Source organism: Motacilla alba, chromosome 27 (assembly GCF_015832195.1).
Source record: "Motacilla alba alba isolate MOTALB_02 chromosome 27, Motacilla_alba_V1.0_pri, whole genome shotgun sequence".
In the NCBI taxonomy this organism is placed as follows: Eukaryota; Metazoa; Chordata; class Aves; order Passeriformes; family Motacillidae; genus Motacilla; species Motacilla alba.
In genome coordinates this window covers 4,090,617-4,111,811 of record NC_052042.1, presented here as the reverse complement: position 1 = coordinate 4,111,811, position 21,195 = coordinate 4,090,617, and the positions used below count along the sequence as shown (strand labels likewise).

Here is a 21,195-nt window from a genome sequence, read left to right as displayed (position 1 = left end):
AACCCCATGGGTTTGTACAAGCCAAGAGCTCAGCTTGGGGTTAGGGGTTCTCAGCTGGCTGTGCCTTCCTCCTCCTCCAACACTCAAGAAGCCCCCTTAGTCCTGCCTTGACCCCGCCATGGGGCAGGAGCAGGGGCTCCCTGGGGCTGCCAGCACCAGATCCCTGGCGGTGCCAGGATGCAGCAGCTGCTGGCGGGATTTGCCCTCCTGCTCCCGGTGCGCCCGTTGGGCGCATCACATGTTGCTGTTTACAAAGCTGTGTGGAGAAACCCTGGCTGGATCCAAACCCCTGCCTCAGCCAGGCTCCCTGGCAGCAGCTGCTGGAGAGGTGCAGTGCCACGGATGTGCCCTGGGCTGGGGACAGAGGGGACATGTCACATGAGTGCCCCTGCCCCCTTTGGGTGCGGTGGCCCTTCCCAGCCCGTGCCTGGCTGCTTGCTCAGGCCCCCCATGGGGGGGATACGCCGAGTGGCACAGGCCACCCCAATCACTCTGACCTCCCCCTCCTGGAGCTCCCAGGGGAAAATCCTGGCTTCTGCACCACTGTTAGGAGTTTGCTGGCTTGATCCCAGCCTCTAATCCCAGTTCCATGGGGACTGACACGAACTGCTGCTGGAGGGGACGAGCTGTGGGCTCTGCCCAGGCATGGACAGGGTGGAGGGGCTGGGGCTGCCCCACCAGCTGCTCCAGCTGTCGCAGCCACATCTCCCCTTTCATATTCATCAGCATCACATTCACACAGATTAAGCAGAGCGAGTGCCACCAGCTGCTGCTGCTCAGGCCATGCTAGCACTGTGGCACTCAGCACCTGTGGCCGCCTCCTGCTCTGGGGACCCCGTGAGCCCTGGCCAGTGGCTTCGCTGCGAAGCACATCCCCACCTGGGGAGGGAAAAAAAACCAACCCTGGATGCAGCTCAGCTCCCCGGTGTGATCCTCAGGGGATGCTGGAGGATTTGAGCTCACCCTGGCCTCAGTGGGCAGTGTGTCTCCAGGGCTGGGGGCCATGGCTGCTCCTTGCTGTGGCAGGAGCTGATCCCGTGCTGACCCCCCTGTCTGGGCCAGTTCCAGCTGTGTAGCATCTTGTAAGGAAATTAACTTTTCACTGATCTCCCAGCTTTGAGCTGGGGATTAGAGCCCACACGCGCTGCGAACGGGCTCTTCCCTCTCTCCAAGGCCTTTTTGGGGCTGGTATGGCAGGCAGGGACAACTGCTCTGCCTGGGCTGGTCCCACCTTCCCCCATGGGGGAAGGTTCCATTCTTGGTTCCATTTTGGAGCTGGGCTCACTGTTGGCACCCCTGGCTCATTAGCTCTGTTTATAATTATAATTAGGTGATGACAGCACGGGCATCCGGGTGGGGACCGAGCAGCCAGGCTGTCCCCAGGGACACACATCCCCCCATCCCTCAGCATCCTGCCTGACCCCAGAACCCACTGGCCCAGACACCCTTGGGTGGCCCCTTCCTACCTACCTCCATCCACCCCACCCTGGCCCTGCTCGGGTGTCTCCAACGGGCAGATTTTGGGTATAACATTGCCTCTGTCAGCCAGAAAAGCGAGGAAACAACCCCGCGAGCTGCAGAGCCGGGAGTACCGCAGTAATAAACAGCAGGTCGAGGCTGGAGATTGGTGCTGCTGGTATGAAAAAGAGGACAGGCAGGTTCGGAGCTCCGCTGGCTAATTAAGCAGCAGCTCCCTATAATGCAAAAGCCTTTTCTTTGCCGATAAGACCCATTTATAATGGGCCGAGCGGTCGCAGGCTGAGTGCTGGGGGGAAACAATTGGAAAGCATGCTGCTGGTGGGGTTGGGTTTTAAAAATAGACATGAAGGGTTTGCTTCTGGGCGTTTTTATTTTTTCCCCTCTTTTTTAATAAAAAAGACAAGAAAGCAGCTCAGAGCCGCAATGAGAGTTCCCCGTGGCCTAGAGGAAGAGCAGGGCTCTGAGGACAGCACCGAGCATCCCGTGAGCCCAGCAGTAATGCTTCAAAGCAGGGAGCATGGCGATGCATCAGGCTCACAAGCCATGTCGTCCCCAGGGATGGAATGGGAAACTCTCCTGAGGGAGGGAGGGAGGAAGGAAATGGACCAGGGCTGCACATGCTGTCCTTGCCACAGCCAGTGCACGGCCACGCACTGGCACTGGATGGGAGCAGGGGGACAGCGTGTGCCACTTCTCTGCGTGTCTCCTGCACTGCGCTGGGCTCCAGCCAGGCCCTGCAGCTGCTGTTGGGGGGGGACTTGAACCCAGACCTGGCACCACTCATGGCCCCTCTCCACCCAGGAGTGCCCCACAGGAAGAGCCTCGACCGAGTGGCCTGATCCTGCCACCCCACAGGGTCAGGTCCCGCCGGGATAACGCCGGGATAACATGCTGAGGTGCTGCCAGTGAATAACTCCGGGGCCGATACGCTGGCACCTGGATGCCAGCCCGGCAGATAGGGTCTGGGAGGGAGGCCAGGACACCCGGATGCCAGCCCCCATGATAGGGTGCTGGGCTGGGAGCCAGGGTTCCTGTCTGCTCCTTCCTTTTGCTTCCAGTGGTTCTCCTCTAACTGGCTGTCCGGGAGCTGCCAGCGGTGGGGCGCAGCCCTGTGCTCAGGCCAAGCTCCCACCAATACAATCTGGAGCAACGGGAAAGCTCCATAGTTAAAAAAAGGAAACACTTTGTATTTTTAACCTCCTGTGAGCACCGGACCTGCATTTCCCTGCCCCTGGGAGCCCTGGCCACTGCTGTTTTGCAGCATCAAGCACTAAATATTTATTTAACTTCCTGCCGTATTAGAACTAATCACTCGTATTTTCCATCAAAGCTTCATTTTCATCTTAACGTAATTCCATCTGTGCACGCACAGCCGCATCCTGCTCGCTGGAAAGGCAGCTCTGAGCCTGTTGGCTGCACCCACTCCCAGCAGAGATGGGGGGTCTGTCTCATCTCATCTTGGAGCACAGGCTGGCAGACCTGTGTCCAAGCCTGGCTTCTCCATGGGCTTCCCACTGGATTCTCATTCCTGGCGCAGGGATCCCACAAGCAGTGGCATAGCTTGTCCCAGGAGCCCCGAGCCATCCCCAAGGGCTCACAAATGACCCGATTCCCAAATAATCTAGCAACATCCTCTATTGCTCGAGGTCCCAATGTGCCACATGACAGCAGAGATGCCTCCATCCCGCCAGGAGCCACTATGGATTTGTTCTCAGCAAAGCCCTGAGCCTGGGTGCAATCGTGATGCCCTGGTGGCATCAGATCCTGCTTGTCTCCCACCGCTGGCTTCTCCCAGCCCAAATGCAGCGCAGGTGACACCGCCCACCGCTGGCTCACCCCACAAAGTGACCCTTACTGTCTTTGCGGTAGTAGAGGATCTCGAGCTTGCACTCCTCGGAGCCGAGCAGGGCCTGGGTGAGCTGGGCGATGGAGCTCTTGGTGGTGTCGGGGCCCGTGAGGAAGTCGCAGGTGCAGGGCTGCTGCATCACCTCCACGCGGGAGTAGCCGAACATCTCGCAGAAGCCGTCGTTGCAGTAGATGATGGCACAGTTCTCCATCTGGGCGTTGGCAATGAGGAACTTGCGGTCTGCAGGAGAGCACGAGGCTTAGAGGGGACCCACGGGGACTGGGGACAGCCTGGGTGCGGGGGGTGAGCTTGTGATTTTTGATGTCCCCCCCTCTGCTGTGGGGGTCGTGCAGAGACAGGCTCCCTGGGGACACTGGTGACAGCTCTGGGGGCACAGTGGCTGACCTCAGCCCACACAGTCCCAGGTACTGCTCTGCTCCTCAGAGAGAGAAAGTGTCCCCAGTTCAATGTGAATTTGTGACTTTGGGGACAGGGGGACCCAAAGGGGGGGTCTCAGTAGAGGCAGTTTTGCTGGGATTGGCCAATCCCTGCAGCCTTGACATTTCACCACTGGCATGTGGGGACTCTCTGCTGTCTAATGGGCAATCTGTCCCTGACCGGCACTGCAGGCAGAGGGGAGAGCTGCAGCCTCTGTCCCTTCCCAGGCGCTTATCAGGGACCTGAGTTATCTCGGAGACTTTCCACCCTTGCTCAGATTTGACTGAAGTCAGGCAAGGGGCAAGAGGAGGAGTGAGTGTAAGGCTTGGCTTCATGGGAAGCAGGGGTGAAACTCATCACATTAACGATCCTGCTAATGTTTTATAGGATAATTGTGCCTTTGGGCTGATGGTGAAATCCAGACTCTGCTGGGCTTTGTGGCCCCTGTGCTCAAAAAAGTAAAGTGCTCAAGGGAAGGAAAAGGGAAACTGAGGCAGAGAATGGCTGCTGCCCCATTCCCTCCTGGTGCTGCAGCCACCTAGGCTGGGCTGGGGCTAGACTTGCTGCCTTGCCAGGGTGCGTGGCAGTGCCGCACAGCCCACGTCATCCAGCCCACATGGAGCCACTTCCATCCTTATCTCGGGGTGAGCTCTGATTTGGTTTGATTTTGTGGTTTTTTGTGGGGTTTTTTTTTTGTGTTTTTTTTAAGGATATTGGGGAGTGCTGGGCTCTGGGAAAGTTTTGCTGGCGTGTGACAGGGGGCTGGATGCTTATGTGGTGAATGCCACATCCCCCCCAGCACCATCTCCCTCAGCATTTGGCATCAGCTCCTGCTGGAGCTGAAGGCAAGTCTGAGCAGAGGGTCCATTTGGAGGCTGCCTCCCAGCCCAGACCCCAATTAATCTCCTGGATTACCCAGGAATGGCATCTGCAGCTTGCGTGCTCCAGAACCCTGCTGCACTCCAGCCTCACGGGGAATTTCACCCAAATGCAAGAGAAACCTCTACACAGCTGTGGCACCCAACGCCGGGACCTGGTGGGGTGGGGGGACCCCTCCCAGGCACACCAGGGCTGTCCCCAATGGCACCTGCAGGGTCCCAGCTCTGCCTCCCAGTAAAACCAGTGTCCCCAGGGATGCTGCACAAGTCTCCTGCTTCATTCCACCCTCTGGCAGCCTCTTGGTAGCCCTTCACGGGGGACTCCCACTCTGGCACCCTTCCCTTCCCCACACAGGGCTGATGCTGGTGCCGATGCTGCAAACAGCACAAACCACCACAGACAAATGTTCCCAGTTCCTTCTTCCCGATCCTTCTATATCCAAATTGCTTTGCCAGCTGGAAGACAGCACTAGGACGGAACCTTCTCCCAAAGCCCTGCTCCTGGGGCACACTCCCCACCTGTGATGAACAGTTTCCCCATCCAGTGTCAGCTCCGTGGACTGGATCCAGTCTGGATCCTGGCTGGGCTGGCGCAGGACAGGATTTACAGGGCTGGCAGGGCGCCGGAGCGAGCTGTGCTGAGCACAGGGATGTGACCACGACCAGGATGGGAAGGAGCTGCAGAGCCAGGTCTCCTTGGGGGTTTTTTTTCACCCCCGATTTGCTTTCTGTCCTGCTCTCACCTGCAGATTTTCCCACAGTACCAGGGCTCTGCACCAGCCCTGGCAGGGAAGAGTTGGGCCCCTCTGGCTGCAGCGGGGACTCACCAGGAGCAGCTACACCCATGGGAGCTGCGGTGCTGGGGGTGAAGGCACCCACAGGCACGGAAGAACTCACTGCCTGTAGCAGAGATGCATTAGGTGTGCCGGTTTGCTGTCTCCCAACACCTGTCACAGCACGAAGCTGCCGCGGGGGAGCGTGGGGCGATGTTTCGGCAGAACCCAGCTGGTGCCCGACATGGCTGGCAGAGTGCGGGCAGGGAACGGGCAGGGGACGGGCAGGGAGAGGCAGGGAGAGGCAGGGAGCAGGGGCCTGGCTGCGTCCTGGCTGTCACGCCTCACCGCGTGGCCCCGCTGCTCCCCAGCCGCCGCTTCCCAGGGGGAACTGATAGGAACCAGGGACAGTTTTTCTCACTTTCCGTCCCCAGGGTCACGTCAGTCACTGCCAGGCCAGGCAGCGCAGAGCCTGCAGGGATGGCAGCGCCAGGGAATTCGCCCACTCGGGAAACTTGGGCACCAGAAAACCCACAGTGAGCCGGGGCAGAGGGGGGTGCACGGCTCCGGGACCCCACAGCAGCCCCCCGAGCTCAGTTCTTGGGGGACCCCCGGTCCCCTGGTCCCCTCCTGTCATCCCCAGCATTTTAGGGGGGACCCAGCCCTGTTGGGGCGCCCAGAGAGTGGGAGCGACACCCCCGCGCCCCCACTCAGCCACACGCAAACCCCAGTGCTCCCCTATGTGCACGGACTTTTCGCTGTATTCGACACGAAACCAGCCCCAAAATTCATATAAAGGGATTACTCGGAGCAACAGCAAATGGCAACGTTTCACCAGGGACGGCCGCCGAGAGCGCAGAGTTGAAGGCAAACAGCAGCGAGCCCGGCTGCGCTGGGGTACACCCTGTCCCCCCGTCCAGCCGGCCGGGACCCCCTCCCCGCCAGCCCGGGCACCCGGTCCCAGCCCGGGGACTGTGGGGGGTCGCGGTGTCCCCAGTCCCCGGGGAAACACCGAGGCTGGGATGGCTCGTCCCCCTGTGTCGCCCTGTCTATAAATACCCGCGGGGACACTGCCTGGCTGTCGCCCACCCCTCTCCCCCCTCGGGAGGTCACAGGGGCGCCTCCGTGCCCCCGGGGACACCCTCCCGCCTTCCCCCCTCCTCTCCGCGCTGTGCTTCGAAGTTGGGGGGCCGCCCCGGCCGCGGGGGAGCGGAGCGGGACCGGAGGGTGCGGTACTCACTTTGTCCTTCAAATTTGCGAATGATGGTGTCCAGGTAGGTGTTTTGGGGGGCCACATGGCCCCGGCGCACCGGCATCGCTCCGCTGCGCTCTGCGCGCCCCGGGAGCGGCGGAACTTGCCGCGGGCGCGGCGGGGAGCGCGGCCCGGCCCCGGAGCGGCGCGGCACGGCACGGCGCGGCCCCGCTCCGCCTCACCCCAGGGCTGCCCGAGCTCTGGAGCCCAGCCGGCCCGGGGCTCCCATGCTCCCGGTGGCCGGAAGGGGGAACCCCTCCGCCCGCCCTGCCGCGCCCGGCCCCGGGCGGGGGCGGCCGGGGAAGATGAGGATGGGAGGGGGAGGCGGGGGAGAGAGGGGGGAGAACCCGCTTGAAAGCGGGAGAAAATAACAGAATAAAATAATAAGAGTAGAAATCCCCAAAGTGCTTAGTCACCGCTGCCCCGGCCGGCCGGAGGCTCCGGGGGAGCCGTCAGCAGCAACAGCTGCCGGCCGGGCAGCGCGCACCCCCCGGCGGCCCCCGGGGCTCCCCCGGACCCCCCGGCATCCCGCGGCACCGGCCCCCGCACCGCCCCGGCTGGCACCGGCCCCGCGGGCGGGGGGGCTCCGGGGCGGGGCGCGGGGCGGGCCGGGGGAGCAGGTGGGTGCTGGGGGTGCGGGGGTGGGGTCCTTGAGGGGCTGGGGAAGGGGTGCTGAGAAGTGAAAGAGGCTTTGGGGCGCTGGGACGGGGAAGGATTAGGGGGTGGAGGGAGAATCCCTACGGGGCTGGGATGGGGGTGCTTGGAGGGGGTGGGGATGGGGTCCTCGGGGTGCTGGCAGAGGATGTCCTGGAGGGGTTGGGGTGCTGGAGCTGGAGGTTGTGCTGGGGATGCGGGGATTTGGTGGGAGTGCAACTGGAAGGTGCTGGGGGCGCTGGAGGAAGGGGTGGTGAAGGAAGGGGTGCTGGAGAGGGGTGCTGGAGGAGGAGGAGGCTCCGGGAGCGCCGGGAGCTGGCGGGTGGGGATGGGTGAAGGAGGATGGTGGAGGAGGGAGTGATGAAGAGCGCTGGGGTGCTGGGGGTGGCAGAGGAGGGGATGCCGGGGTGCAGCGGTGGTGAGGGGAAGGGTGGTGCAGGTGGTGCTGAGGTGCAGGGGGTGGTGCGGGGGAGGAGGAGATGCAGAGCTGCAGAGGCAGAAGAGGGGGTGCTGCTGGGTGCAGGGGTTGCAGGGGGCAGTGTCTGTGGGTGCAAGGGTGCAGCAGCAGAGGAGAGGGTGCTGAGGAGGGGGCGCAGGGGCGCAGCCCGAGTAGGGAGTGTCGGAGGGTGAAAATGGGGTGAACACGGGAAGGGGAGCGGGAGGCTTTGTCGGGATGTCTGGAATGCCTGGGGATGCCGGGGGGAAGGAAGGTCAGGGTGCTCCCAGAGGTCCCCGAGGTTCTGAGGAGGAGGTCGGGGTGTTCCTGAGGGGCCGGGGGTGCCGGGGGTGCCGGGGGCCGGGCCAGGTGCGGGGCCCCGCACCCGGCGCTGTCCAGCCGAGATGGTGCTGAAGGGGCGTGCGGGGCGGGCGGCAGGGGGGACTGGCTGCTTCTTTTTGAGGGGGGAGCTTGGCATGGGACGACCCTGCCTGGCACAGGGCTCTGCGGGCACGGAAAATCCTTGAGGAACACGGAGCGTTCTGAGAGTCCCGAGAACTCTGAAGGGCATGGAGAATCCAGAGCGTCCTGGAAGCTCTGGTGGGCACGGAGAATACAGGAGGTTCCCGGGTTCTGGGGTCACAGAAAGCCCTATGTGCTCTGTAGAGCATGGGGGCCCCGGTGGGTCCCCAGGTCTCTGTGGGACATCTGAGTCCCATGGTGATGCTGTCCTGCTAGAGCAGATGTTCAGACATAGACCAAATTCAGTTCTTCTCCTGCCCACCTCAGGGGTGGAGGCCAAGGGGACCAGCTCCTTTTCCCTCCTGAGAAATCCACTCTGGCTGACCCTCTTCTCCTGTGTCCACTGCTAAGGACAGTGTCCACTGAGGGGCTTTCTATTATTATTTTGTTATGCATGATTTTTCAGGCATGAAATTGCTCTAAGAGGATTATGGTCCATTATCATCAACAGAAGTGTTTTGCTGGGATTTTCAATTAATATTCCAGTGCACCTCAGTGATGTCTGTGTGGACCAGGCCATGCCAGTGGGGCACTCGACCCACAGCACGGTTTGCCCAGTTTGCCTCCTGTCCCTTGGCCAGCAGTGCGAGTGGGTGAGGCAAGTGCCCTTTCAGGCCCATTTTGGAGCCTCAGTGCTGTTTTTATCTCCATCTCTCAGAGAAGTCAGCCTTCCCTAACGCAGAAAAACTTGTTCTATTGTTGAAGAGGGTGAAAAACCCATTATCTCCCCCCATCCACTCTGCACACTGCCTCTGCCGTGATTTACTGCGACTCATGGAGGATGTTTTGCTCTATATTACACAGATGCAGCTTAATAGCATGGGGGAGGGAGAGGGACACAGAGTCCAGACTCCTGCCTTCTCTGTTTTCTTGTTGATATACTGTGTGACTCAAGGGAGACAGCTCTGTGCCGCAATTTCCTTTAGAAAATAGGGACATTGGTCACTTGGCCTGGTAAAACCTCCTCGAGATTCCTGGATGACCAGTTCTGCAGGGGAAAGCAAACTATTACTACTACAGCTAATATGATAGTAATTATGATTATTAATCACCAGGCAGTCAGGATTTAAGGTTGGCCTCCTGCCCTCCTCTCATCCCATAAATCAGCCCGGGATGTTCATGGGCACGTCACGTGGACGAGGATGTGTCTGACAGAAAGGGCACGTGCCAGCTCAGAGCCCTTCTGGGGGGTCCCCAGAGTGGAGTGTGGGGGCACCAGCACAGCTCTGGGCACGGGGCAGGGGACAGCCCCGCTCTCTCCAGCCCCTCTGCCAGGGCTGGGCTCTGCGGTGACCCCAGGAAGGCTTGTCCTGCTCCAGCCGTAGCAGTGGAGCCCCTTTGATCCCACTTTCTCCAAGCAGGGCGTTTGTCCCAGCACGTGGAAGAGCCTCTCTTACCAGCCCTGTTCCCCACACAGCCCTTGCCTATGGAGCTGAGTCATGTCATTCTCTTTCGGGTTATTACTGACTGAGCTCCAGGAGCCTCCCCGTGCACCCATGGCTCTTCCAGTCCCCTCACACCCCCCAGGCCCCTCAGTGCACCCCTGCAGGGGCAGGTCATCCATGCAGCTGCCAGTCCATGCCCTGCCTCCCTGCCCTCTTTGGAGCCCTCTATGCCCAGACTTCTTTCAATTCCCTGGGTTTTAAGCATATGCTTGTAGTTAATCCTGTGCTTACATTTTATCCCAAATTGGAAAAATTGGGGTCTTTGGGCAAATTCTCCTGCTGTTCAAGTCAGCTGAAGGGCTCCCTCTAATTTAACTGAACAGTAATCCTCTCTCTCCCTGCCCTGCTCTCCTCCTCCTCCCTCACTCAGTTCTACTTCTCTCCCTCCTCCTCCTCCTCCTCTTCCTCCTCACTGAATGTTTTTAAGATTTTTACTCCTTTCCCCCTTTTTTTTTTTCTTCCTTCCCACACCCTGGGGAATCAGTGGGAAACTACCTGGTTTCCAAGGGCAAAGGAGACCTGGGTGCTTCCCAAGGGTGTCCTCCCCCTCCCTGCTCCTGAGCGCAGGGATTTCTAATCCGTGCAGGAAATTCTCACCTACTCAGCGAGGGGCTGCCCTGGGCAGGCACGGGCACACTGGGAAAGGAGATGCAGCCTTAATGGGGTATGGATTTGTGGTGGGAGGTGTGGGATGGAGGGGATGGGAGCCCGCTCGGATCCCAGCATGGCAGCTGTCGGCTGGCACTTGCCAGGAGAAATGTTTGCCAACCGAGACGCGACATTTCTCCCTATTTCTGTAATTAGAGCCACACTGCAAACACAGCTGGGAAGGGAGAGACAGGGCTTTCGTGGTCCCCAAAGCTGCTTCCAGCCACCAGGACTGTCCCCAGGCGCTCTCAGGTGTCCTTCTGCCTGGCGTGGCTCCTGCTCCTGCTTTGCCCTTCACCTTTGGAAGAAGCTCCACGGGTGTGACACGGGATGGAGGAACTGGGGCTGTAAATTTGTTTTGCGGGTGGAAGGAAGCTCCTTGTTTTGGCTCCTTTCTCTGCCTCACCACTCCAAATCTTGATGTGTTTTTTCAGGCTCTCACCTCCACACTGTTTGTTTGTTAAGCATAAAACAAAAACCCAAAATAAGGGTAAAAATGTGCAGCCAAATTGAACTCTCATCAGCCTGGGCCTTCCCAGCCCTGGGAGACTGCAAACCTGGAAAGGACTCAGTGACATTAAACCAAGTCACGGACATTGTTTCCTGACAAAGCCACCTTGTGAGTGGCAGGAAATGCCACGGAGACTCTGCTCTGGGATGTGGCCCGCTCGGGTCATGGCACCCAACTCCCGGCATCCTGCCCGTCCTCACTGCACAGCAGGGGAAACTGAGGCACGGGGCAGGCTCGTGACTCACCTGCCAGGAGGATGGATGGGGCCTGCAGGCTGCAATAACTCGTGATGCTGCAGGGAGGAGCAGGGAAAGGCAGCATGCAGCTGTGGGCTGCAGCGGGTCTGTCTGACTGGAAACTCTCCTGGGCAAGGGGGGACAGGAGCCTGTGCCAAGTTCCCAGCACTTTTGGTGGCAGGAAATTCTCTCCTTGTCACCTGGAATGCCCCAGTGGGACAGTGTCAGCTCAGGGGGGAGCCCTGAAGGGTGGGGACAGTTTCCCACCCGCAGTGGGACATGGGCAGAACCTGCTTCGGGGTCCTGCTGCTGAGGCACCCTGAGACAGGGGGGATGTTGCCCGTGCAGGGTAGGGACTCTGTCAGCACAGCTGGCACCCCTGGACACATCCCCTGGGGAGGTTGGGGACCCCACTGGGTGCCCAGTGCATCCAGCGTGGCTGACACCCCTCCATCAAGGATGGACATCGGGAGGGTAGAGGTGTCATTTGCCTCGGATCTGGCCCTGTCCCCCTTGGTAGGGAATTCTAGCTAAGCCATGGGGCTGGGAAGAGTCTGAACTTGCTTAGGGGGGCAATATGGGGGTCTTTCCCCTCACCCCCAAATTCACCTTCACGCCCCTCAGCCCTGATTGAACCGTGGGGAGGGAAGGGTGGTGCTGACCAGAGCTCACAGGGGCTGAAGCCGAGGGCAGGGAGCTGCAGGATGGAGCTTTCCCAGTCCCTGCTGCAGCTCACTGCATCCCTTCCACAATTCTGCTGTCCCCCGAGACCCCCCCCAAGGCCACCTCGCCCCTCTCCTCTGCCCACGGTGGCCCCTTCTGGTGGCCCCAGCTGCTGCCAAGCTGTGCCTGCGCATTTCCAGGCGCTCCTTGTCCCCGGGGAAGGGGAATGTGAGGAACGCAGCCCTGTGCACCCTGTCTGCTCCTGCCTGGCCACCCGTCAGCTAAGAATAGACCTGCCTCGGCCAGGCCCCACCAGCACCACGGGGCTGTGGGGTGTGGGAATCCCCAGCCACCCTCCTGAGGGGAAAAATGGACCTAAAAAAAATTGCAAAATTGGTTCCTCTGATTCCCAAAGGGTCTTTGTGCTGGTGGAGGGAGCCCAGAGTGTTTCTTGCTTTGAATTCATGTGATTTTAAAGCAAATCTCCTCTGGAAGCTCCATGTACGGGCAGGGGGGTGCAAAGCAGCCCCCCAAGCCTCGGTACCTGCTGCCTCCTGAGCTCCCCTCCAGGAGTTCTGTGGATTAAGGGGGAATCTCCTCCTTTTTTCTGCTTTTACGTTTCTTTTTTCTCCTTAGGGAGTGATTTCGCTGAGCCTCCTAATTTCAGCTGCAAGCATGATGCAGAAGGCAGAAGGCAGCAAAATCTCTCCAGATGTTATCACAACGGGGAAGGGAAATCATCCTCGGTTTAAAGCTATCTTGTAAAACACTGCTGCCAGCTTGGCAGAGCCCTTGGGGCACGAGCTGGCCCTCGCTGCCCTCAAAAGTTTCACCCAGGCCCCCCATCTCAGCCAAGAAGCTCCAGTGGAGCTCAAGGTGGGACCTTCAACCTCCCCCTGGGCTGGACTGGGCATAACCTCGTGTCCAGCCCCATCTCCTGGGTGGACTTTGCACCTGTGTTGGAGGTAGCCTGGTGTCCAACCCCATCCCATCTGCTGTGTGGACCTTGGCCCCGTGTGGAAGGTTGGCTGGTGTCCAATCCCACCTGCTGCATGAGCTTGGACCTGTGCTGAAGGAGCCTGGTGTCTGCCTCTGTCCTCTGCGTGGCAGGTGGGCCTGGGCTGTCTGTGTGCCTCTGGACACAGCTCAGTGCACCCACCACCCACCCTCGTGTCCGTGGCAGGACAAACTCAGCTGCTGTGTGGATTCTCTGATGTCTAGCTAGGGCTGAGTGTATGTTGCACTCCCTGAGTGACAGTGTTCAGTGTGGCTCTATTTTTTCCTTTTTCTTTTTCTTTTTTATTTATTTTTTTCTTTAATCCTCTTCTCCAGAAAGCAATTTTCATGAAACTTGCAGGATCTTGATGATCTTGGAGACCTCTTTTCCTCCACTAATGGGGCAGAAAGGAGCCAAGGAGCTCAAAATTACCAGTGAGGAACCGAGCTGGATGGAGCACACCTGCACCAGCCTGCTTTCCCAGGCTGAAAATACACTTGGCTTCCACTCTCGCCTCTCACCGTGCCAGGTCTCTGCTCCGTGAGCAACGCACTGCCGGGAAGGGGGGAGAGGAGGGAGCCTGGTGTGCCGGGATGGAAAGCAGATGCCCCGGGCTGCGGCGAGGGAAGAGCAGGCTGTGAGCGCCGCGGCTGCTGCTGCCCGATGTGCGCTGCTGGGGCTGCTGCCCCGGGCTCTGGGCACGCAAGGTTGGGGTGCCACCTCCCCGTGGGCGTCCTGGGCTCGAGGAGATGGAAAGCAAACAAACGCCCGAGCGTGGGCGGGCAGACACCTGCCTTCTGCTCCTCTGCCAGGTGCAATAAGCCGCTGCCAAGCCTCAGCTTCCCGGCTAAGACACGGCCGAGGGCAGAGGCCATCGGATGGGATAGGGACGGGTGGATCATCCCGATCCCCTCATTTCCCCTGCTGCTTCGGGCTGCAGCAGATCACAGCTCTTTAAGGCTGCAATAATCCCCAGCCTGGGATTAGTTTTGCACCTAATCACTGCAGAACAAATACGAAGTTTTATTTACAGAAGCAGAAGAAAGACGAGGCCGGGGACGGGGAGGATGGGGGGGGGGGGGGGGCGATGGGCCTCAAAGCACGGCTGATCCCAAGATAATCAGGAGCTGGAGGGCAGGAGGCGATCGCTGACCTTGGAACCCCCTCCCCGGCTCTTACGTAAGTGTGGCACTGGTGCTGGAGTCACAGCAGTGGTGAGCTCCAGCCTGGTGACCCCCCAGCCCTTTAAACAGCTCACGTCTGGACTTTGGGGATTCCTGGCCCTGATTCAGCCCCTCCCTTAGGCACGTGCTGCGCTGTGAACCCACGAGCTGTCAGCTCTGATGGGAGCTGCGATTCAGGGGAGGATGGAGATGCTGCAAAGGGATGCTGATCTTTCAGATGGGGAGGGGAGAAGCTGGGTGCTGCAGTTATGTTGCCCCAAAGCCAGACTGGTCCCCAGGGATTTGTGTTTGCACTGGGTTGGGGTGGCAGCTCTCCTGCTGGAGAGCCTTGTTCCACGTAGCCCCCAGCCCACATGCAAGAAGAAGCTGAGCTGCCGCTCGAAGGGGGACAAGACATAGGTTTATTTTTCATCCATGCAAGCGAACAGCCTGGTAGCAGGCAAACCAGGATGTGCTCCATCCCTCCCCAAACTGCCCTCTGTCACTCAAGTCTCTGTGGCTTTGCCCACAGGTCAGAATTGGCTGGTGGGTGACTGGGCTGGACCAGCTCCAGCCCTGGGCACAGGGGTGGCTTGTGATGGCTCCGTGCCTGCCGGAGCCCGAACTCCTCTTTCCCCTGATTCAGACATTGACAAATAAATAGCTCTTCTCTGCTCTGGCTCTTGCATAGTGGAAAGGAATGTCTGACCTGATAGGAGAGAGTAATCCTGGGTTGTGGAAACCCATGGCTTCCTTGGCAAGTGTGCCCATGGCATGGCTGCCAGCCTGGCCAAGTGCCCATGCTTGCACCCTGTCTGTGTTGCCCTGCTGGTGGCTGCCTTATTTCAGTTCCATTTCTGAGATGGATAGGAAGGTCTTTCTCTTGATTAAGAAGAACTTGACACCGAAGAAGATGGTGGTGATCAGGAAGATGAGTGCCAGGGCGAGCAGGACCCAGCCCCCAGCTGTGGCTTGACTTTTGGTCAGGGACATTCCCAGGAAATCAGTTTTGCTGGAGTCATCTTGGGCTGGAAAAGAGAGACACGGTTGTTGCTGGGGGCTGGGCCACCTTTGCTGGTCTCTTGGATGCCCTTTGGCCTCAGCTCCATGAGGAATCAAGGAGAAGTATCCAATCACCCTGTGGTTTTTGGGATGGCCAAGCAGCACCAAGAGAGCTCCATTTCATTCTGACCCCGGTGAGGGCTGAGCCCTGGCCAGTCATGGAGCTGCTGTGCTTGGCTGGGCCCTGCATACCTGTGTAAGGGGTCCAGCTATATTCAGGCCAGCCCAGGACCTCCCTGTTCTTCTGGTTCTCTTTCTCCAGCCACGTCATGAGTGGCTCGAAGTAGCTCATCAGGGCCTCTGCTGACATGTTGGGCTGTCCTGTGATGAGCTGCATGGCTTCGGGCCATGGCTTGCTGAAACCCAGCTTCAGGGCATCCCTGTGGCAGAAGAAATTAGCTCCAGTGCGTTCCCCATCACCCTCTTGGCTGCCAGCCCCTCCCTTTCCCTTGGAGTTCTTGGTATCTGCATCCCTGGGTACAGTCTGAACCCCCAGAACCATGGGGCTGCCAGCCTGGAGCACAGGGAAGGACATTTATCTGGGCGAAAAGAGGGGTTTGGATGGATTAAAAACCACCAGTGAATCCAGTCTGATGCACAGCAGTCCCTGGATGAATTAGTTAATTTTGCAGGTGCTTTTCTTGAAGCAAGGGGGTTGTTTTCCCTAAGGAACTGGGGGCTGGGAGGAGTGGGAGGAGGAGGAGGAGGAGGAGGAGGAGGAGGAGGAGGGAGCCTTCCCCCTGCCAGGGGCCCAGCTACCATCTAGTGGCTGCCTTTGCAATCACAGCCCCAGCGCCCAGCCCAGGGTGTCCCCCCAGGTGTGGGATGGGAGGGATGACCAGGGGCTGTGTTGCCTCCTGTCTTGCTGGGCTGGCTTCAGGGTATTTGGGGATATTGATGCCTTGGCTTTACCCTGCCCACACACCTACCCCAAGATCTTCCCAGCCTCCTTGGACTGGTAGATGTCACAGGTGTGCAGGGGACCCTTGTGCCCGGCTGCATCACAGAGTGCCTGGTGGAATTGGAACTGGATCACAAAGCTGACGAAGTACCTGGTGGAGAGGGATGAAGAGATGGGATGGACCCTGCTTGTGCCTGTGCAAGAGAGGATGTGGCTCCCCTCATTCTCTGGTTGCACCCTCCCAGTCTGGAGGGGCATCACTGGCTTTGGAGCCACCCCTTCTTCAGCTCAGCTCAACCTGCTGAGGCCATTTCTCCCATAACACGTTTTATGTCGGAGTGGATGAGCTCATCTTCCTTGGATAGGGAGAAATTCCCCTAAATTCAGACTTCTCTCAGGGTCTCTGGAGCTGCTCAGCCCACGCAGGATGGCACCACCAGCCATGGAAAAAGGTGTCATCGCTGGCATCTGACCTGGGGATCCTTCTTTTATGTCCAAGTGGTGTCCCTCATGCCCCAGCCCTGCTGGCTCACCTAATGTAAGGGACGTTGGCAGGAATGTGAAACTTTGCCCCGGGGTCAAAGTCATCTTCAGACCTCAGTGCTGGGGGGCACAAGCCCTGGTACTTCATCCTGTGTGAGAGAGGGAGAGTCAGGCCAGCTTGGGGAGGAGGAGATGGGGCAAAGTGGGAAGGAACATAGTGGGGTGTTAGGACAGAGGGAGGGGCTGTAAATCTCATCATTCCCATTGCAGTCAGCTGGACCACAAGGACAAAACACCCAGTGGGATGATGGCCCAGGCCCTTGTCTCAGAGAGGGGTCTGAATCCAATCCTACCTGAGGTTCCACCACTCCTTGTTGTACTCATCCTCCTTGATCCGCCCATCAAACACCTTCCAGCGCCACTGGTCCATGAGGTACCCGAAGGGCAGGAAGGCAATTTTGTCCAGGGCGATGCTCATCAGGTAGTTGATATCACTTTCTGCCAGGAGCATGAAGATGTGAGCAAGACAGTGCTGTACCCGCCTCTCCTCCCTCTGTGGGTCATTCTGCCCCAGGAATGGGTGTCCCCAACAGGTCCTGTCCCCTCCATGCATGCAAAGCCACCGTGAATGTCCCTGAGCCCTTCAGCCTCGCCCAGCCCCTCCTGACCATCTGCATTTCCAGCTGTTCCTACCAGCATCCCGACATTTGCTGTGTGGCCCTCCAGCTCACCTTCGTTTTCCATGACTTGGTCCAGCAGATTGATGCTATGGAGGTGTTTGGGGGTGGAGACAGACAAGGCCATGACATCCCCAACAGCCTCATGGAAGCCAGGGTTGGCCCCGTCACGGAAGGAGATGGGCTGGTCCTTGTACTGCAGGAAGTACTGGACGTGGCCCATCTCGTGATGCACTGTGATGAGGTCGTCCATGTTCACCACGGTGCACTGCTTGATCCTGGACCAGGACACAGGGGTTGGGGCAGAAGGGAGGGCAGTGGTGGCATGAAAATCTCCAGGAACCATCACACTCCCTTGAGCTATTTTTCCTTTCTATGTGCCCCCTCCCCACATCTGCTGCCAGGCCAGGCTGGTCCTACTCCACTGGGTTGGTCTCTTCTTCCTCCTCCTGCATCTCCTGTTGACCCTGCCCACTCCCTGTCCCTGTTCATCAGCTTTTCCATTCTCCAGGACAGGGCAGGGCAGGCATGGATTGCCCTCCATTCACCATGGGGACTCCTACCAGCATCTTGGGTACCAAGAGAAGTGCCATAGTTGGGGTGCCACAGCCACAGAGCAAGATACAATGTGGTGGCATCAGCCCACGTGCCCTTATTCTACAAAGACTCCTTCTGCCCAGCACCACATCAGTGGCGGCCACCACCTGCTCCCCATGGGCACCTGAAGTCCTTGCGGTTGTAGAAATCCCAGGCTGAGGCGTGGCACACCACCTCCCGCCCATCCGATGGCTTCTCGATCATGGACTTGTCCCAGAACTCCTGTGGCATGGGGATGAGGCCCAGAGAGGTGAAGAAACGGTCTGACTCTTCAAACATCCTCTTGGGTGTCCAGCCCTGGGGAAAGAGCAGAGAGCTGGTGAGGGGCAGTGGGGGATGCTGGGGTACTGCGGGCTGGGGAAGGATGGGAGGACAGGGATAACCTTGTTCTGGGCAGGGGAATCTCCTGGAGTCAGCTAGACCTGGATCCAGGTCTTGGCATATAGAGGTATGGAGAATACAGATGAGGCATGGATTTTTTTGGGCAACATTAGAGCATTTGGCAGCATGGGTGGCAACAGCCAAAGGTTGTTGGGTCCCCAGAGCAGCCCAGGGACTTCCCCAGAGCAGCCCAGAAAAGCACTGACCTGTGTTTTCATGGCTGGAGTGGCATCCACCTTGGTGGCATCTGGGAAAGGTATCACCAGGTCGAAAATGTTGGACCATGACTGAGCCCACATGTTGCCTGGGAAGTGCAGAAGGATGACACACGTCAGGAGGGAGACAGGGAGAGGAGAGCAACCAGTTACTCCCTCCTCCTGCGCAGGTGGATCACCCTGCCTGGTCCCTGCCTTGCCTGGTCCCTGCCCTGCCTGCATAAGGGCAATGTAAGCAGGAGCCCATCCATACAAAGGAAATCAAATCATGCTGGGCGTGCTGCCCTTCCCTGGGGTAGAGAGATCCATCCCAGGGGACCTTTTCCCTTCAGCCAGAGCTGAACAGAGACCAGTCTTAACTCCTGGCGTGGCACAGAGACAGCCACACCTGGTGGGAGACGCAGCGTAGCTCAAGCAGAGCCCTTACCTAGCAGATGGGCAGGGATGGGACCCTTCAGGTTTATGTGCTCTGCACCATACTTTTTGTAGAGGGCTCGGCGTACATAAGCGTGTAGGTTGAGGTACAGGGGCCGCAGCTGCAGGTACAGCCTCTCCAGATCTTCCTCGAAGGTGGATGTCTCATACAGGGATCTCCAGTAGGCCCCATTGTCCTTGTAGCCTGTGGCAGGGCAAGAGCAGGAGCTGTCAGACTCTGTCCTTCTTGGCAAGACTCTGTCTTGCTGTTCAGACACTCCAAGAGAGAGTGAGAGTAGACCTGGGAGTTAGTGAGACCTCCACACCCTTGGAATTTTGACTCCCAGTTGGATGAAGAGCCCAATCCTCTGCTCACGGGGGGTTAGGGCCATGGTGGGCTCCAGGGGAGCAGGGCACTGACCATTGAGCATGGCTGCCTTGTTGCTCAGCTCCACATATCGCTTGTAGTTGTTCCTCATCTTCTTCCCAGAAGCATCCCGCCAGCCCTTCCAGGCAAAGAGGAGCTTGTCATAGTCCCGAGAGGTGGCCATGATGTCTGTGAGGTCTAAGAGAGAGCAGCGAAGCCACTGAGATGCTGTTGGATGGGCTGAGCAGGTGCAATGGTTCTATACTGTGTTACTCAGAGGCCATCACAGAGAAGGTGAAAGAACCCTTCATGGCTTTTCTTCATGCCCCCGTGAAAAACATCCCTCCCTTCTGGGCCACAGGACACCCTGCTAGATCTTACCAGGATCCAGTGGGTGACAGGTTTTGTTCTCTCTGCAGACCTTGGCCACACTGTACGTGGTCTCCATATCTGAGAGCAGGGTGTTATACTGCAAAGGAAATCAGAGTGTGTAAAGTGGTTATCCTAGCTCCTGATATTGGAGGATATTGGAGGATGTCCCAGCCCATCGAGGTTTTCGGGTGTTTTACTCTGGTCCCTTCCAAGATCAAGTGTGACCCCAACGGAGGCAACAGAGAGTCAATACAAGAGGGCCTGGGGCCAGCAAGCAATGTGCTATTGTCACCCAAACACCCAGGCCCCACTGCAGCCTGGGACAGGCAACCTTTGGGTGGGAAACCCTGAAGACAAGGATTTTGGCTTTGTGTGGAAGGTAGCAAGCTATCACCTTTTTCAAGGCACATGGTGGCTGCCCAGAGGCATTTCTTAAATTTTGAGAGAAACTTTTGTCTTCACACAAGGTGATGGCAAGGGACACCCTCTCTTGCTCTGTCCCCTTGCCACTCACCTCCTTCAGCTCATTCTCAGGTAAGGCTGCCCTCTCAATGACGCTCAGCTTCTTGAGGATGCGGGTGACGCTTTCGTCCTGGAAGTCGGAGGTGTCAAACTGCCTGGCCTTCATGCCGTACTCCAGGGTGTGCTTGGACATGGCCAAGTTCTTCTCCAGCTACAATGAGAGAAGAAGAGTTACTTCAGGGAGAACACGCAGGCCACCACTGAAGCACCACCTGGCACCCCGTGAGTGACACCCTCCCCATGGCTGCCTTTGTGGGCATCTCAGTGGATGGTGAGGGTTTTCAAGGGAAAGGCACCTCCTGGGTGAGAATGTTATCCCTTTACGAGGGGCGGAGGCTGCTCTGGTCTTCAGAGCTTCTGTAACACGTGCCCTGGGTACCACCTGCCTTCCCTGGCTGTTGTCTCCCCCTGCACAGCCCCAGGGTCGTTCCCATACCATGATCTCCTTGTTGTGGTCAGTGATGTTGGTGTTGTAGACCCAGGATGCCTCGGTGTAGGCATTCCACACTTCCTCAGCTGTGCTGTTGTACTCGGACAAGAACTCTTTAGCTTGTGCCTCATCTGCAATTTGGTCTAGAGGAGAAAATAAGTGGGGGAAGAGACAAGAAAGGTCAGGAGAGTTGCAAGAGCACTATCCCATGGGGAAGCCATGGTTAAGCTTTTCCCAGAGCTGCAGGTCCATTGAAGGATGCCACAACTTGAGAGCAGGCTGAGCTAAGAATTGAGGGAAGAGGTGCCCAGCTGGGCTGTCCCATCCCACTGGGCAGAGGACGGGATGACAGGACAAGCTGCATGCCCTAGACTCTCCCACCTAAGCGCAAAGGATACAACTAAGAAAAACTCTTCACACCGTGACTGAAGACATCACTACGCTGCCTCAGATGGCACCTGCCTCCTGGGAAGCAGCACCCCGTGGGACTTCACTGGAGCTGGCTATTTCCCTTTGCTGGAATGGGGACCACCCCGCCCACAGCAGAGACCCTCCTCTGCTTCTGCCCGTGGATTAATGATGTCCCTTGGGGGACTTCTCCTGACCCTTCCCAAACCTGGGATGGAGCTGCAGCCTTACCAATGCCTTCAGGGTAGCCTTCAGGGACAGGGGGACGCCAGTCAAACTCAGGCCAGCCCAGCACCTCATTGGTCTTGTTGTTCTGCTCCTGAAGCCACTTGGTGACAGGGCTGAAATACTCCAGAAGGGGTTCAGCATCCATCTGACCCGTGCCAGTGAGAGTCAGGAGGATTTCCTGCCACGACTTCGAGGAC

At 58.5% G+C, this 21,195-nt stretch overlaps 2 protein-coding genes across 5 annotated transcripts in view; both read right to left on the bottom strand.

The window, feature by feature from the left end:
• The window catches only part of KCNH6 (potassium voltage-gated channel subfamily H member 6), a 33,893-nt gene extending 26,234 nt beyond the window's left edge, over positions 1-7,659 (bottom strand). For 2 of the 4 annotated variants that reach the window (XM_038163286.1, XM_038163289.1), the window contains exons 1-2: positions 6,655-7,659; positions 3,335-3,565 (exon numbers count right to left, since the gene is read on the bottom strand). In XM_038163286.1, coding sequence (XP_038019214.1) covers positions 3,335-3,565; positions 6,655-6,730 — 307 coding nt within the window. In that variant the 5' untranslated portion in view covers positions 6,731-7,659. The remainder of the gene's footprint in view (positions 1-3,334; positions 3,566-6,654) is intronic. The other 2 variants (XM_038163287.1, XM_038163290.1) reach the window with 1 other exon arrangement.
• A 6,681-nt stretch (positions 7,660-14,340) lies between these two features.
• The window catches only part of ACE (angiotensin I converting enzyme), a 12,476-nt gene continuing 5,621 nt past the window's right edge, over positions 14,341-21,195 (bottom strand). Inside the window, exons 3-16 of the mRNA XM_038162850.1 lie at positions 21,002-21,193; positions 20,369-20,505; positions 19,925-20,083; positions 19,420-19,507; positions 19,093-19,236; positions 18,685-18,876; positions 18,249-18,346; positions 17,786-17,958; positions 17,119-17,342; positions 16,741-16,885; positions 16,438-16,536; positions 15,933-16,055; positions 15,196-15,383; positions 14,341-14,969 (exon numbers count right to left, since the gene is read on the bottom strand). Of these exons, the coding sequence (XP_038018778.1) occupies positions 14,782-14,969; positions 15,196-15,383; positions 15,933-16,055; positions 16,438-16,536; positions 16,741-16,885; positions 17,119-17,342; positions 17,786-17,958; positions 18,249-18,346; positions 18,685-18,876; positions 19,093-19,236; positions 19,420-19,507; positions 19,925-20,083; positions 20,369-20,505; positions 21,002-21,193 (2,150 nt within the window). The 3' untranslated portion in view covers positions 14,341-14,781. The remainder of the gene's footprint in view (positions 14,970-15,195; positions 15,384-15,932; positions 16,056-16,437; positions 16,537-16,740; positions 16,886-17,118; positions 17,343-17,785; positions 17,959-18,248; positions 18,347-18,684; positions 18,877-19,092; positions 19,237-19,419; positions 19,508-19,924; positions 20,084-20,368; positions 20,506-21,001; positions 21,194-21,195) is intronic.